The sequence below is a fragment of the Sinocyclocheilus rhinocerous genome, unplaced genomic scaffold, assembly GCF_001515625.1.
Source record: "Sinocyclocheilus rhinocerous isolate Xijiao unplaced genomic scaffold, SAMN03320098_v1.1 scaffold1983, whole genome shotgun sequence".
NCBI classification, from domain to species: Eukaryota; Metazoa; Chordata; class Actinopteri; order Cypriniformes; family Cyprinidae; genus Sinocyclocheilus; species Sinocyclocheilus rhinocerous.
This window is the reverse complement of record NW_015652276.1, coordinates 19,293-37,350: the sequence shown is the minus strand read 5'-3', so window position 1 is coordinate 37,350 and position 18,058 is coordinate 19,293. Positions and strand designations below refer to the sequence as shown.

Here is an 18,058-nt window from a genome sequence, read left to right as displayed (position 1 = left end):
ATGCCTCGTCAAGTCAAGTCTGTTCATGTCAAGTCAAGTCTGTTCATGCCTCGTCAAGTCAAGTCTGTTCATGTCAAGTCAAGTCTCGGATTATTGTTTGGATGTTTGGATCACACTGTAAATAAACTGCACTTGGGTTCTTCACTACACTTGCCTTTAGTGGACTGATTCGTTACAGAATGAGACACACTCAAATTTTAAAGTATTTCATTTGCAACAAATTCATTTGCCATGCTTCTCTGCCCTCTTTATCCTTGAAATAAAAACCAAATCTTCTCAGCGTACCAAAAAGAGCAGGGCCTGACAACAGAAAATGAATGAGCAAATTTTCAGTGATTTGCTCCAGGACCAAATGGAGTAATACCACTGGATCGAACCATTCCCTCTGCCCTGCCTCTGTGTAATTAGATTGTAATTGTAACACAGTGAGACACCCAAAGGAACCAAGTCATCAAATCAATTGCGCTCTCTTCGTACATTGCCATTTCTTTGGATGAGTACTTGAAACATCTTGCAAGGGACAAAAAGCTTTGGACTTTTTGTACCTGCAAAGCTTCTTAGTGAGTGATGAATTGATTTTTGTGCAAATGTAGCCAATACTAGGAGGCCTCATTTCAGTTTTGCAATACATAATCCTTAGTCAATGCAACATAGAGACATTATAATTAGATCATGCTCTTACATTCTCCTTGATCAGAAAATGATGCAATATGTCGTGGGTTTTTTTTTTTTTTTTACAATTCTTTATGAAGAAAACAGAAAACAAGACAAATGGAGGACTGGGTGTCGGCTTATGTATTTGAATTTTATTGAATTAGATCGATTAAAACGTAACAAATGTGTTCTACCATAGTACTAGCAGCTCTAATTAAATATGTTATATATCAAAATGTTTTAATTTATGAGATCAATATCTTACATTTGATTTGTTTTATGTGAAAGAAAATCAAAAAGACCAAGAGACCATAACTGAAAAGGCCTCTTTCTATATTTTAACTATTTAGTTATTGTTTTATGTATGTGTATATATGTATTTTATTTTATTAAATTATATTATTAGTAGCATACCATTTGAGTGAAAAGATTAATTGAAATATTGAATGAAAGACATGAATTTCATATATAAATGTGTGTGTGTGTGTGTGTGTACGCGCATTTCCATTTTATTTTATTTTATTGGTAACACTTTAGTATAGGGACCAATTCTCACTATTAACTAATTGCTTATTAGCATGCTTATTATTTACATATTGGCTGTTTGTTAGTACTTATAAAGCACATATTCTGCATGACCATATTCTACATCCCTAATCCTACCCAATACCTAAACTTAAAAACTACCTTACTAACTATTAATAAGCAGCAAATTAGTAGTTTATTGAGGCAAAAGTTGTAGTTAATGGTTTGTTAATAGCGAGAATTATTTTATTTTATTTTATAGGCACAAATGTGCTTGTTTGATTTGTGACCTAATTGATTGATTGTTATTTTTTTTGTGTGTGGATTTAGACCTTTAGGCCCCATTATATATGGAGAACATTGGGAGAATAGAATAGAATAGAATAGAATGTATTTTGTTTCCAGAGATTTTCTCCTAGACTTCAATTCATGTCAAGTCAAGTCAAGTCAAGTCAAGTCACCTTTATTTATATAGCGCTTTTAACAATACAGATTGTGTCAAAGCAACTGTACAGCATTAATTAGGAAAATAGTGTGTCATTAATGCAAAATGATAAAAAATGACTCAGTTCAGTTTAAATAGTGTCTGTGCAATCAAGTCGATGATATCGCTGGAAATTAAGTGTCCCCAACTAAGCAAGCCAGAGGTGACAGCGGCAAGGAACCAAAACTCCATCGGTGACAGAATGGAGAAAAAAACCTTGGGAGAAACCAGGCTCAGTCGGGGGGACAGTTCTCCTCTGACCAGACGAAACCAGCAGTTCAATTCCAGACTGCAGCAAAGTCACATTGAGCAGAGGACTCATCTGGTTCCGTGGTCTTGTCCCGGTGGCCGTCTAGCAGACAAGGTCTTCACTGGGGATCTGTCTCTGGGGCTCATCTAGTTGTCCTGATCTCCGCTGTCATTCAGGGCTGTAGAGGTCGTCTCTAGGTGCTGATCCACCATCTGGACTGAATACGGACTGGATCTGGTGGCTACGGTGACCTCGGAATAAGAAAGAAACAGACTAATATAATAATATGGATTTGTTTTACCATGTCTTTCTGAAATGTGACCCTGGACCACAAAACCATAAGGGTCAATTTTTCAAAATTAAGATTTATACATCATCTGAAAGCTGAATAAATAAGCCTTCCATTGGTGTATGTTTGTTAGGATAGGACAATATTTGGTCGAGATACAACTATTTGAATATCTGGAATCTGAGGGTGCAAAAAAATCAAAATATTGAGAAAATTGCCTTTAAAGTTGTTCAAATTAAGTTCTTAGCAATGCATATTACCAATCAAAAATTAAGTTTTAATATATTTACAGTAGGAAATTTACAAAATATCTTCATGGAACATGATCTTTACTTAATATCCTAATGATTTTTTGCATAAAAGAAAAATCAATAATTTTGACCCATACAATGTATTTTTGGCTATTGCTACAAATATACCCCAGCGACTTAAGACTGGTTTTGTGCTCCAGGGTCACAAATGTCAAAAATTTGGTGGAATGTACTTTCAAAGAAGGGACAGAAACCTCTCAGGTTTCATTAAATTTATGTTCATTTGTGTTTCAAAGATTGTGAGGGTGATCAATTGATGACAGAATTTTCTTTTTTGGAAGAAGCAACCTGGTAAAAAATATTGCCTTTTTAATAGGATCTGATATAATGTTTCATATTCTCTTATTTGTTAACAATGTAGGCTACAATACAGTACAGGCAGAACGATGGCTAACTAAATGAAGGTTTGAATGAACCCACAGACATTCTATTGAGAAAAATTAAGCGTTTGAAGGACATACTAGAAGAACTGTCAGAACACTCTAAAAAATATTTCAGGGGGCCTGTTACCACAACTTAAAAAATGCAAGTTAAAAATTCTGTAAGGTCCACGCACTTGGCCCAAGGAAGGTATCCAGTGGTGGCTGAAGGTTTCTTGCGTGTTCGGTCTTTTCAGCGTGCAAAGTTATTCAATTTAAGTTAAATTCTAATCTGACTCCATGTTATTATCTAATCTGACTCCATTTTATTATGACCTCGCATCTGAGTTAGAATGTCAGTTATTATTGATCATTTATAGGATAATTTATCTAGACATCTGATTATTCTATTTATTCATTAATATTACTCGTTCATTCGGGTGCTCATGTCACTCAAAGATATCGCTTCGGCCGTTAGCGTATCTTACGGTCACATTCTCGTCAGTCTTGGTTATTAGACAGAGGTAATTGGCTAATACTTTAGATGGCCGCTCCTATGCTTGCTCATTCTAAAAGTACTTTTAATTAGCTCCCATAGATTTGTACACAGTTGAATAAAGCAACATTATTTCTAGTCAGAGGTCACGACCACTACTATAGATATAAGCCGACCAGCATTACTTTCCCTGATAGTAGTTTTGGTATGGTCATGCCATGGTTTCCCCATGTACACTTAGCTAGAGTAATATTACAATAAACAGAGGTTAGGCTCACCCTATTTAGGTTGGTCGAACAGCATCCAGTTGACCTAAATGGAAATTCCCTATAAGCCCTTACAATCTATCTAAGTACACTTGAACTAATACCAAGTGTTAGCCGGATCTCTAAAGATACAGTTGGTGTGCCCTATGCTCCATCTCAACTGAATTTTAGTCTGTTACTAACCTGATGCAGGAAATGCGGTAACAAGGATACAATGTAATCTACTAGAGTCAATAATTTCAGAGTAAGTCAGAATAAAATCAAATGTAACAATTTATTATCAGTCAGGTAAATATGTATTATGCCAATTAGCCAATTCAGATATATCAAATTAATACAGAACATCAATTTCTCAAAGATGAATCTAAGAGTAAAAGGTGCATACCTGACCTTGGCAAATACATAGTATGGAGTGCAGAGACACACGCCACACTATGGGCTTTCTGGCTACAGAATCACCCCGACCCTTTTGCTGCAATCCTTTAAATACACAACCAAGATAAAACATCCCCCAAAAGGAGGCATGTACAAACAATTGGAATTTGCTTTAAGCAGGTCCCAGACCTGGGTAGTTTACACCTCAATGGGAACAGAAGGTAATTTTCATGAAAGACCCTGGGAGAGGGCACACCCATTACAGTAAGCAAAATATCTCTAAATCTTCAAATCTTTATTACCTTTTAGTTTACTTCTGTATAAATGAGACCATTGTACCAGTCACACTGAGACATTTCAAATGATACCTGTTAGTTCTGTTAGTTCACTTGCATTGGCATTTTCATGTAATCATTTTTGAGCAGGCTGAGTAGAAGGAAGGATGGGTGAAGGGATTTAAAAAGAAACAAATGGCCAGAAGGGAAGGAAGTTTCCTGCACCTCCACTCTGTGGGGTGTCTCGAAGATGCCCGTGTATGTTTGTATTGTCTGTTTCACAGGAGATCATAGTATCTGAGTTTCTTTCATCCTTACATTTCTTATTGATTCATTCAATTAACTGTTTTAAGTTGCCAACATCAATTTGATGAGTTCTGTTGATATAAAAATGGTGATCATCATTAACTTAATAAGCTGTAGTAACCTAACTTTGAAAATTGGGCAGTAGATTTCAAGTAGATCTATAGGATGGGATCAAGAGAATAAAAGTTTGTGGTGTTGTTGTTGTTGTTGTTTTTTTTTTTTTAGTGAAGGAAAGATATTTTTGTGTAATGCCATAAAGTGACATTTAAAAGCGTCTCTGTTATGTTTGTGGGTCTGGTGGACCCACTGCATTTTTTGGCTATTTAATTCAACACAATCAAAAATTTTAAGTTAAAATACTCAACAGATGTTTACTTCATCCCAATTACAAGCAATATAAACAGCATATATGGTTCATATTTGCTCTTTAAATTTGTTAGATCACATTTATGAATTAAAGTGCTACAACCTTGTGCGGGAACGGCAGGGGCAGAAACACAAAACTCACACTCTCACAGACTCTCTCTCTCTCTCTCTCTCACACACACACACACACACTAATAGCAGGCCCAGACAGGAGGAGGACAGAGTGAAGGTACACAGGACCTAAAAATATTCCACACTTTTGAGCCAAGGCCAATGAGTCTGAGTTTGAAAAAATAATTAATCATATAATTTTTCTTTTGATAAAAATTGAAAACGGGTCCCACAGACCCGAACACCATACAAGGGTTAACATAATTTAATTACAAGTCTTTATAACTTATAAAGATTGATGCAAAAAGTTGCATTTATTTATTTATTCATTCATTCATTTTCTTTTTCTTTCTTTCTTTTTTCAGCCAACACATATTATTTTTTTATTTTTTTTTGAGAGAAGCGAAAGATATTCATATACTCATATACCCCTCTCCATCTTTAATTTTGAGCGAAGAACCAAAGAACTTGTAACAAATAATGAATAACTTCAAGGCAAATAAGATCATTAAATTCTAGCATGAAAAAGCTCTGTAATTAACCCTTGACACAAATCATCATTTTTAATCATTTAAGGTAGGCTATTGCTAATACAAATCAGTGCTAATTACTATTACTAAATAGTCTATAATCATTGACCAAAAAACATTATAATTTAAGCCTCTGATTTTGTTTTAATAGCAATCAAACCAACAGATTCATAAAGGGGGTGAGACGGTAGGTTTACACCGAGGGTCCGTTTAGCACCATTTAGTACCCTGATGTGTTCTATGAATAAGTTTGCCTGCTGTGGCCACTATCAAAGACTGCTGGAGACCTTGATCACTGACCGTGAAGGTCAAATGCTCTGAGTAACAGCATACAAGCAATTAGGGACCTCTGGGCTGTTCTGTTGCAAGCAATGCCACAAAGCAATCTGATGTTCTTAAAGCAGAAAATTGAGATTTCTGTCTCTTAGAATAAAAAACTTTGTATTATGCAGTTTAGGCATCACAGACAATTTACATTATGTCCGCTTTTTCAGTGAAAAAGCGGACATAAGGTAATGAATGAATGGCTGAAGCAGTGCTTACCTGATGCCATCAAGTAACCTAAATCATTTCAAGGCATCTCATTTTTTCAATTCATTCAGATACTAACTGATCGATAAATGGCCTGAAAATTGCATTCTACGATTGCTCTAAAATGTACAGTGTGGCATGTATTTTAACAGCGTGTGAAATAGCATAGCTCTGCATGTTTAGTTCTGTTTATTTTAATTATTTAAACATGGTTATTTGGCATTTTTAATCCAATTTTGTGTATAAATAGTCAGCTTTCCAGTTACTTCCAGTTTGTTTATCACTCTGGAAATGTGATGGTGAAGTTGAGCACATTTCATTGTGGGATACAATCTTGTTGCAGTTTACTCTGTTCTTTTATTTTGATGCAAATGTAGTATAGGTAATCTGGATATTATATGCATAGGAAATGTGCATACTGACAACAATACTGTTCAAAAGTTTGGGGTCGGTAAGATTTTGTAATGTTTTTGAAAGAAATCTCTTATATGCTCTGCAAGGCTGGATTTATTTGATCAAATGCTGTAATTTTGTTAAAGGTTAATGTCTTACGTTTTAATGTTAATATAATTTTAAAATATTGAGTTTTCAGAAGCCATTACTCCAGTCTTCAGTGTCACATGATCCTTTAGTAATCATTAATCATTCTATATGTGGATTCAGTGTCCAAGAAATATTTCTGATTATCAATGTTGAAAATAGTTTTTGCTGCTATATATATAATATATATATAGTTTTTGTTTACCCAGAATTATTGAATGAATAGAACGTTCAAAAGAACATTTACTTGAAATGGAAACCGAAATCTTTTGTAACATAAATGTCTTTACTTTTTGACCAACTTAATGCACACTGGTTGAATAAATATATTAATCTATTTAAAAAATAATAAGTAACCAAAAAATCATACTAGCCAAACTTTTGAACTATACTTGAGTTAGAATAGTAATATGCTCTGAACACAACCCATTGTGCTGCTTCAAGGTTGTTCAGACCTTTCTGCAGAGATTAGTTCTCTAAATAAGGTTCATTACTTAACATTAGTTAACTACTTTAGCTTACTTTAACTACTAAGCATGAAGAACACTTCTGCAGCATTTATTAATCTTAGCTATAATGTTAATTGTAAGATTTACTAATGCATTATTAAAATCAAAAGTTGTGCTTGTTAACATTAGTTAATGCACTGAATTAACATGAACTAACAATGAACGACTGTATTTTCACTAACATTAACAAAGATGAATAAATACTGTAATAAATGTAACGTTCATTGCTTGTTCATGTTAGTTAATACAAGAACAAAATATAACATGACTGATGTTAAAGGTGCAGTGCTTCAAACAGAATTGCAAAAATGCGGTTTTCAAATAAGATTTCGAAACATTGCTCCCACCTGCAATTTTTATGACGAAGTAGCAGTCTCAATACAGCAACAAACAGTGCTATAAATAATCCAAGAAGGTCTGTATTACCTGAAAAGAGATATATGTTAGTATATTGAACATTCCTGCGCATTTCACACTTTTAAGAGCCATTCAAATAAAAATAAATAAACAAACAAATCAACAAGTAAATAAATAAACAGTATTTGTAAAAATGAAAATACATTTAGCTCTGTGAATACATTTAGTTTTCAAAACAAAAATAAAACTCAATATATATTACTATACATATATATATACACACACTGTATATATATATATATATATATATATATATATATAAATAAAAGAACAAAAATATGAGTATATGTATTAGTAACAGAAGCAGTAAAACAACATGAGGGCACAGCTGATTTAATCTCAATCATTAAAGACCCATGCTGCAAAAGTGAGAAACTCCATCCTTCTTTAATCATGCTCGCAGGCAGCGCCATCAACGACTGGTGCAGTGTGGTACAATGGAACCTTATTGTAAAGTGTTACCGTTCTCTCTAACACACCTGAATCAAGAATTACAGACAGGTGTTTGAAATGAAATGTTTGAAACTGGTTTGAAATTAACTTTACAGGTCTCCAAGGAGCAGGACTGAACAACCCTGGACTGAAGCAAAGATTAAATAATGATATTTAATCTTCACAACCATTAAATACAAAATAAAAAAACTACCTCAACACATTTGATTATGAACAACTGCCAAATATATAATTGTTGATGAAAGACTGCATCAGAATGCTTTTTAACTGATTTAGGTTACACATAAGCAACATTTCTTAAAAATACAATACATACTCAAAATAATATAGAAATGTTAAACAAAAATGATAATAATAATAACATCTACATGTTATGGCAAAAGACACAAGAGAATAAACAACAGCATTTTCATCACTGAAACGTGGAACCAAAAAAACATTTCCACTGATCAGAGATCAGTTTTGTATATCAAAATCTTTGACCAAATATAAGGGTATCACCACAATTAGTCTCTGATCAGTGTAGATGGCTCTAAAATTACCTGTAAAGTCTGGCATAAATGAAGAATTTCCCATATATTACAATAGAAGCACACTTACAAGTTAAAAAAATGATTTTCTGATTAGGGGCTGTCAAATGCTCACTGAAAATCACATAGTATATTTCATTTACTTTTTTACAACACTTTTTCAAATGTCATCATTCCATGTTTCAAAACATCCACCTATTTTTTGTTAACAAATGTGACTTGAGTTTTTTTTCCTTATAGCACTTAATTTTGTAACAAAAGCAACATTGCTTAAGAAAAAGTAGACAAATGACAGATTATATATCAATCTAAGTCATAACAGAGGTGCATATATATATAATATATATATATGCGTGTGTCTTCATAAGAACAAAAATATGAGTATATGTATTAGTAACAGAAGCAGTAAAACAACATGAGGGCACAGCTGATTTAATCTCAATCATTAAAGACCCATGCTGCAAAAGTGAGAAACTCCATCCTTCTTTAATCATGCTCGCAGGCAGCGCCATCAACGACTGGTGCAGTGTGGTAAAGTCTTTCAAAAGAGTGACAGGAGCAGGTCTCAGAAGCAGCACCCTGGGCTGTTTCCATGATAAACCCACACAAACATTCATTCCCTGTCACGGTTGCAGCTGATAGGTGCTCTTTATGGTTCGCAACGCTCCTCAAGTAGGGCAACGTGTTTGATAACGAAACTGTACCCTGCATTTCATTTTTTTTCTTATCTTAGAGAAACCGACTCTCTTTCTTCTGAAGGGAAAAAAAGCAAATAAAAAAAGTGTACACTTACAAACTTACAATGTATTCCCGATAACTGGATTTTTACAGAAGATATTTTTTTAAAAAAGGAAATAGAAATGAAAAGAGTGCCTGTGGTTTGTTCAGAGTCTCTGTCTCTTGAGGCACCAGAAGAGATCCGTTCAGCACGTATGTGTGAGGGCGATTATTCAGATTTGTGACAGTAAAGGTCCTTTAGAGCTTTGAGCTCCTCGATGAGCGTTTTGTTCTGATTCTCCAGCACGGCCACTCTGTTTTCCAGACATTTAACATACTCTTTCTTTTTCCTGCGGCACTCCCGTGCTGCCTCTCTGTGGTGGAAACATATTATTACAGTCAGGCGATTACAGAGGACACCGCATGAGTCACTAAAAATGTGACATTTACTCCACATTTTAATGATTTTTTAAATGACAAAAATCAAAGGATTCTAGGTTAGAGTTCTAAGGGAGAACACGGTACAGTGGTGCTGTACAGTCATAGTTACAAGAAAAAATATCTATAAGCAAGCATAGCACTAAAAAATCTCAGGCATTTTAATCAGGCTTGAAAATTTGTTTTCCCCCTCATTCAATATTATTATAGAATAGGGCTGGGCGAAATGGCCAAAGAAATTATCACGATAAAATCTTTCATATCAGTCGATATCGATAATTATCAAGATCAATTTCAAATCTTATTTCTTTCCAGTTTAAAGGCAGATTTTTGCTCCTAAATAAAAGTTGTAGAAACAAGACCATTAATTGTGGTTTTTAAACGACTCTTCATGGCCAGAACATGACAAACATGAAAAAAAAGTTTTTGAATTCTTTACACTTTTTTAGTCATTTTTCCTGAACAAAATAAATGTAAATATAGAAAAATTAATTTCTTAGTATCTGCATGTTCTAATGAGCGAAACAGGTTTGTGTTCCTGACTTTGATGATGTGTATCTTTAGCACAGTTTGCAGTGCAGGTTGCATATTAATAATATCATCCATTTTTGTCTCTTAGAAATGCACATTTGACAGTAGCTTGAGTTGACAGTAGTAGTAGCTTGAGTTAGGATGCAGATGCAAATTTATGTTCATTATTAAAAACAGTACCATCTGTAAAAATTGTAACAAGCTCATTTTTATATGGTGAAATTTAATTATTCTGACTGAGTTTTATTAAAATTAACCAATGGTCTTCCATAGTAACATACATTTAGATTAGGGCTGCACAATTAATCCAATTTCTAATCGCGATTACAATTACGGATGTCACAATTATGTAATCGTTCAAAGCGGCAATTAATCGTTCAAAGTCCACTTATGTTATTCTGTGTGCTTAAGATCAGTTATTTTTTTCTTTCTTCAAGTTATCTTAAGGGTTTTTCCATTGTTTTAATATGACATTGTCAATGTAAATTGTGATCATCGTAATTAATAATCGCAATTATAATTTCAAGGGAATAATCGACAATTATTTTTGTCATAATCGTGCTGCCATAATTTAGATCATGATAACCACAGTTAAAACCACACATAGCCTATAGCACCTCAATACCATGGTAAAAATGTAACTATGTAACTATGGTTGCCCGCACGTGATGGAGATTTACCGCTGATTACAGAACCGGCTTTACTGATAAGGTGCGCGTTAAATATCGCATAAGATTTATCGTGCAGCCCTAGTTTCTAGGTATTTGTTTTAGTTTAAATGCACAAATGCTATAGCTTAATCACAAAAAATACTGTAATTATATTCCATTACACCATTAATACATTTAATTCATGTCTACATTAATAATATAATAAAATTCCATATGAATATCCCACATTTCTGCCACAATACCATGGTGTAGTTAGTGTTACTACAGTAAATCCATGGTAAATGATGGCGATTTGTAGATTTAAAGTCTTCTGACTCTCTCGTTGCTCACAGTGTTTCTCCCATTTGTCAGCGCTGTTTCAACTGGCTTTAAACTAGTTTAAATCACAGAGACGTGTTCTTCGCTGAATTCCAGCGCTTCACACTGGATCTCACAGCACTGTTTAGTGTCGCGTGACACAGACTCATCAGTGAGTAACGCATCTGCTCTAGTGAGCTTGCGCTGCGCTGCCGTTTGAAATCTGAGCTGCGCGGATAAATAGAAACATTATAAATAAACATTATATCAAACATTTATTGAACTCTTCATATCGTTTTATCGAGGAAAAATTATCGCCCAGCCCTATTCTAGTATAACACTGCTAATAAATTACACGGCAATTTTTCTCGGATTTTACACAATTCACCTGGGTCATACTTTATAGTCCAAAATGAGCTAGTGCATTAATCATGCAAATATGTTTTTTTTATATATATATCATACCTGTTCTTCATTAGCCGAACCTCCCGCTTGCGTGTGACCTCCTCAGTTCCTCCCTGGCTGGGCAGTGCAGGAGAGGAGGCCATGACCACCCCTGGAGCAATGGTGTTAGCAGTTGTGGTGCGGATCTGATACGCCTGAACATCTCCTGAGGCCGCTGAAAAACACAAGCAACACAGATTTATGTTTTGACAAGGAGACATTTAGATGCCTTGTGTGGCTGCCTGCCAGATATAGATTAAGCCTAGCCTAGATTTAATCTACATGCCAGCACACTTACTTAATCTTTTATTCAAGGTTTTAGGTACTTGTTTAGAACCGAAATGTCATTTATTTTGGTAAAATCTCACCTTGTACAACCACTTGATTACTGGGCACCAGTATCTGCTGGCCGTCGCTGGTTTGTGCATATTGCAGGATGGTGGTGCCGGGCTGAGCGCCTGCCGCGTTTGTCATGGTCAGGGTTTGTAGCCCTTGAACTCCATCTGTTCCATTATTGGCTAACTGGAATGCCCCACCCTGAGTGATAGCAACTGGGGGAAAACAAAAGCCATGAGGTTGACTGTATATTTAGCAAATTCAAAGTGTCAAGTTACTATTTCAAAAGTTGCAGTAGTGTATTTGTACTAGAGAAGCAAACGACTTACTGTACTGCCCACTACTTGTCTGGTAGATAGGTGTTGGCACGGTAACAGTCGTTATGGCTGGAGTGGAATCCTCCTCTGATTTCTCTTCTTCTATCCGTGGGACTGCTGGGGCATCGAATGAAAGGTCGTTCAGGATCTTTCTGTGTTACAAAATGTCAAATCAAGCTTGTGAACATTTGTTAATGTTTGCTAATGAACTATAAGACGGATTTTAGGATTTCCATAAGGAATGTTGATCTGGACATAAATTCTTCAAAATACCTTCTTTTGTGTTCAGCACAAAAAAGAAATTAATACAGGTTTGGGACAACATGAGAGTGAGTAAATAATGACAGAATTTTAACTTTGGGGTGAAATATCCCTTTAAAGACAAGCGGCAGCATGTTTAGTTCTATTAGTTTCTCTCAACTGTTTACTTTCACTTTAGACATAATAACTAACTGTGTTTATCTGTAAACCTTGTGTGTTTTTTTTACAATATTAGCGCAATCAGACACGAAAGATAACTTAGTCTAGTAATCAGGCGCTGTTTGACAGGTTTTTTAGTGTGCGCGCTTCAGGTGTACGCACTCAGAAAAGGTGCATGTCAGAACAGCATGCGAATGAAATGTTTAACCGGCGAGACTTTCAAGCACATACAAATAATGTACTTTTGTGATTGCGAATAAGTGCAGTGTCCCGTGAGTGTAATTCTACTGCTGAGTTAACATTTGATGTGAATGTACGTCGCGTTGTACAGTATATTGAGACGGAGTCGCCAGAACTGCAACTGTTAGAATGTGCGCTGTAGCACAATACTGCTATATTTCTTCAAAAGCAGATCGTGGAGACATTTGAATCGTCCACGATCAAAAATTGTGACGTCGCACACCCCTATCTGCAGGATTTTTAATATCAAATTTAAGACTTTTTAAAGACTTTTTTAAGACCTGCACACATAAAATTAATACCATACGAGCAGGGTAGGGCAATGTCTATGGTAATACAGGCCACGTTCACACAGCAGCAGAATACAGTTGTCAGTCCTGTATTTGAGTCCTTAATACAGTTATGTTCACACATAGTACGGTTATTTTCAGGCGTGACAACCGCATTCTGTAACCGAATTCACACCTGCAAATTTTCAGGACTCACAACCGCATTCTCGGAAAACACGCGCTGTGTGAACGGAACCGGACTGGACAACTAGTTGTCTGTCGTCATACAGTGCGAGAGAGGGCCGCTCTGCTGCACAAATGCGTGTCTACCGCGTGTTTTCATGTCTTGTTCCAGTGACTTACAGTGTCGGATTAATTTAATAGCATATAAATATATCCTAGTGTCTTAATTGTTTAAATTTTTATAATGTATTAGCATTAGCTTCTTATCGATCCACCAGTTCACATTTGTGACTGCGTGTTTGCTGCATAAAAACATGGGTCAGCTTTCGCTTTGGTCTGAACAAAAACAGTAAACAGGCTTACTGAAAAAGCAAATTTTGATACAAAACTTTGATATAACTAAATTCAAGACTTTTTAAGACCTGCGGAAACCCTGATTTACTTTTACCTGGTCTTTAAAGTGGTCTCAAACCTCTTTTTAGTTGTGATAGTGTCTCAGTCCTCATTATATTCATAAAGGTGTTTTAGGAAGCCAAACAATTTGAATAATATAATATAACATAAGCATTATTATATAATAAAATAATAATAATTTTATTATTATGATCCCTAAGAGAGTTTAATAATAGGTAAAGGGATAGTTCACCCAATAATTAAAAATTGTCATCATTTACTCACCCTCAAGTAGTTTCTTTATGCTGTTAAAAACAAAAGAAGATATAAAAAAAAAAAAAGAAAGTCTATAGTATTTTTCTGTCCATACTATGGAAGCCAATAGCTACCAGCAACTGTTTGGTTACCAACATTCTTCAAAATATCCTTTTTTGCATTCAACAGAAAAAATAAATTCATAAAGGTTTTGAACAACTTGAGAGTGAGTGATGCATGTTAAACTCGCAGAGTATGTAACGATAAAGCTTGCTGCATTCACTGCGAATCAAGATGCTCTTAATATGCTGGGAAAACCGGATAGTGAGCTACTCACATGAATATTAGGGATGTAATGATTAACCGCGAGCTGGTTGAAAATCGATTTAAATATGTGACAATTCAAATCGGTTGAGATGCTAAACAAATCGCGATTCATTTAGGGGTAGGAGTTTATATGAATGCATGTCTGAGGGGAACTTACTGTCTTTAGAAAAGTTTAGATGGTATTTTTTCTTTTCATCTTGCCTCTGTATAAAGCATATTAAAGTTCATAAGTGCAGCGCTGCTTTGTTTACAGTGGAAACCAAGGAAACGCTTTAAGCTCCACCTGCTGGCAGAGAGTGAATCTGCCTCTCATTCAACTCGTCCGCTCTGTTAAGATATTTTTATGTATAGTTCAAAACAACCGCATAGCCGCTCTTTAGAGTAGATGCATGTTGATTTTATCAGACGATGCCGCAATTATAAATTAGAGTGACTCCTGGTTAACGTATTAAAAGGGTCATGTTTAGTCACTATTTAGTGTGGTATTTTTTTACAATATTCACTCATCATGACAGTAATATAGGGCATTCTAAGCAAATATACTGCAGTATTTCCTCTCTCAATCAGTAGAAAACATGCTTAACACCCGGTCATGCATGACCGCTCTTTAGAGTAGATGCATGTTGATTTTATCAGACGATGCCGCAATTATAAATTAGAGTGACTCCTGGTTAACGTATTAAAAGGGTCATGTTTAGTCACTATTTAGTGTGGTATTTTTTTACAATATTCACTCATCATGACAGTAATATAGGGCATTCTAAGCAAATATACTGCAGTATTTCCTCTCTCAATCAGTAGAAAACATGCTTAACACCCGGTCATGCATGAAAAAAAAAAATACCATCATGTACCGTGAAAACTGTATAATTTTGAAAAATACCGTGATATAAATTTTTGGTCATACCACCCAGCACTAAATCGTGAAATCAAAATCGTGAATCGAATCAAATCGTGAGTTGAGTGAATCGTTACATCCCTAATGAATATAGTGCCGCACTTCGCTTTGAAACACAACTTGCAGCCTTTTGTGATTTAATAAGTGCACAAAGCCATAGTACGGTTTCGATTCTAGATCAACTGACAGATGCTTTGCCAAAGCAATGGTGCAAAACACAACATTCAATGAGTTCTTTTAAAGTCATTAAGTAAAAATATTTTTGGTTCATTATGAAACTGTGGTGGCCTGCCAGAGTCTAGGTAATTAACTGGGACACTGCACCGAAACTACAAATCCATTCAGGTACCTGTATGAGGGCCGTCTAGACAGGATCTCTCTTCTTTTCTGGGAATCTGTCACACTGTCCACTGACTCCTGTGAATCATCACTCTCAGCAATGGTAGAAATCTAATACAAAGACAACAAAATAACGTGAATATAGATAGCAAAAAAAGGCCAGGTATTGTTTCTAAACTATCAAGTTTAGAAGCTGCCTGCATGTAATTTGGAGTCTGCAAATACATCTCAAACAGAATGATGTAATGAAATGTTCACAATTTTACAGTTCTCTCATAAATTAACCATCATGTCAGGCTTACTTGTACAGTATGCACCTGGGGGGATTGGATGACAGAGGGCTGGGCTGCCTGGATGACGCCGTGAACTTGCACCGTTTGCCCATTGGGCAGCTGAAGTAAGGTCACTGTGGGAGCAGTGGCTGATACCTGTCCTGCAGCCATGGAAACCTGCGTCAGGGAGGCACAACAGGGTGAGACACAGAGACTAAACAAAGCTAGAACTGAACTGAATTCAAATATAAACCCACAGTCACATGCATAATTACTAGAGCCGTCTTGCTAGCAAACGTGTTTCCAAGAGGTTCGAAAACACGCAAACTCACCTGCGCTAAGGTGGCAATCTGCTGAGTGTCTGTCTCTGAGACTGCAGTGTCGCCGCCCTGCTGGACATCTGCTCCTGCCTCCATGGTCATTTAGATTGCCTGGAGATGTAATTTAAATCTTTTACTTTGGCAGATATACAGGATACTATAAATATCCTATGAACATATATAGTAGGTCATCAACGTCTCCTGACAAGGGAAACTGTATCTGAAATGGTGTGACCGCAAAAAACACCCTGCCCACAGACTGGGCTTGTCAGAGTTTCATTTTGAGTATTTTGTGTATTCAATTATGTAGCCTGAAGGATTGTCCTATAAAGTATTTATGTATGCATTACGGTTTAACTTAATCAAGTAAAATTATATAGATTACTCATTTATAATAAATCATACATTTGCAATATATGATATAATTTTTTTTTTTGACATATTATATAGTCTAAATGTATTTACACGACAAAAATATGACATTGCAAAATTAATGTGAAAAATACAGATTATAATATGAATAGCAACAAACGTAGGACAGAGGCGTTAACAGATGTTTGAGAACATGCTTAATTTATATTAACGAAATTCACTTTGATGGACCCATAACGGTTTTGTAATGAGTAATAATGTTAGACTTAGAACTCGTGCTCAACAAACCATGTTGACTCCATTTGCCGCCTTTTTTTTTTACTTCCGTATACAGCTGTCACTCAGATTTGAGCTTAGGTTTTTAAGGATTTATGGATGTAGTTAAAGAAAACACTCAAACAGGGCGCCATCAAAATTACGTCATTTTTGTGAAGTGCCTATTTATGGATATTTAAGGTAAAGCACAACAATAAATACAAGTGCTTGCATTTCCAGGCGTGTTTCGACATGTAAAATAGTGTTCCAGGTTGAATGAAGCAAGCATGCAACACAAAATCACTCTGTTTTATGGTGTCATTTGAGGAAATTAATACTCAAGAGCATTACATTTTCTCTTATTTTATTACCAATTAAAATCACAAATGATTACAGAGGATAATTGTTTTAGTGGTACAGAAGACGTATGCATGGGAGAGATTGCAGTAAAGATCTTTAATGTAACGGAGAGCTTCGACTGCTCCATAAAGCAATGCTGGAGCCAAGAAAAAAAAATATTTCGTGTGCTGTAGTATTTCCATAAAAAGGTGCCACGGACGGGCGGTCGCATTCATAACTCTACGCATCTCTTATCCTTTCCATAAACACTTTGTAGAACCGTCGCGCTTTCCTCATTCGACTGCCTGACTGACTCATTGTCTGCAAGCAAGTCTGAGCTGTTGAGAAACATGCCCACCGCCGCCATGATCTCTTTGTTACAGACGCATCGACCATTGCGACATGTCCACTAAAACGGCAAGTGTATTATCTCTTTCCCCCACGAATGCGTCTCTTCTTACCCGACACAGACTCGCCTCGTCACTCCCAGGCCTCCGGAGCTCCACTTTTATTTAGTCCGACACGTAAGAGACCGCGTCAGGCTACACCTCCGTCGCGTCACCGAGGACAACAACACAGAGAACGAGCGAGGGAGACGAAATACAGCCCTAACTCACGATCGACAGGATCCGATGTGTAGGCGGAACATGCCGAACTGTGTACGAAGATTTACGAACAGCTGCCGAACGGAGTCGGACTCACACGAGGCCACGCTAAACGTCTACCCACCCGAGCATGCGTCAAATCTTTGTGCCGTGATTGGCTGCCTTTTGTCTTAATAAATATGAATACATCTGTTCAAATGCACTAGAGCAGGGGTTTTCAATCTGTCAGATGCAACGGAGTCC

The 18,058-nt window shown here is 36.0% G+C and overlaps 2 protein-coding genes across 3 annotated transcripts in view; one reads left to right on the top strand and one right to left on the bottom strand.

The window, feature by feature from the left end:
• Positions 1–8,163, top strand: part of LOC107714299 (DNA translocase FtsK 1-like) — a 9,912-nt gene extending 1,749 nt beyond the window's left edge. The window contains exon 4 of the mRNA XM_016520111.1: positions 8,143–8,163. Coding sequence (XP_016375597.1) covers positions 8,143–8,163 — 21 coding nt within the window. The remainder of the gene's footprint in view (positions 1–8,142) is intronic.
• An 815-nt stretch (positions 8,164–8,978) lies between these two features.
• On the bottom strand, positions 8,979–17,831 carry LOC107714305 (cyclic AMP-responsive element-binding protein 1-like). Of its 2 annotated transcripts, none has more exons than XM_016520117.1 (8): positions 17,672–17,831; positions 16,257–16,355; positions 15,955–16,101; positions 15,663–15,763; positions 12,341–12,480; positions 12,044–12,226; positions 11,697–11,850; positions 8,979–9,668 (listed from the first exon to the last, which is right to left on the bottom strand). In XM_016520117.1, the coding sequence occupies exons 2-8, from the start codon at positions 16,344–16,346 to the stop codon at positions 9,524–9,526; spliced, it is 960 nt and encodes a 319-aa protein (XP_016375603.1). In that variant the 5' UTR covers positions 16,347–16,355; positions 17,672–17,831; the 3' UTR covers positions 8,979–9,523. The 2 variants fall into 2 exon arrangements, with proteins under 2 accessions (XP_016375603.1, XP_016375604.1); XM_016520118.1 differs by having other exon boundaries at positions 15,970–16,101.
• Positions 17,832–18,058: the final 227 nt, after the last annotated feature.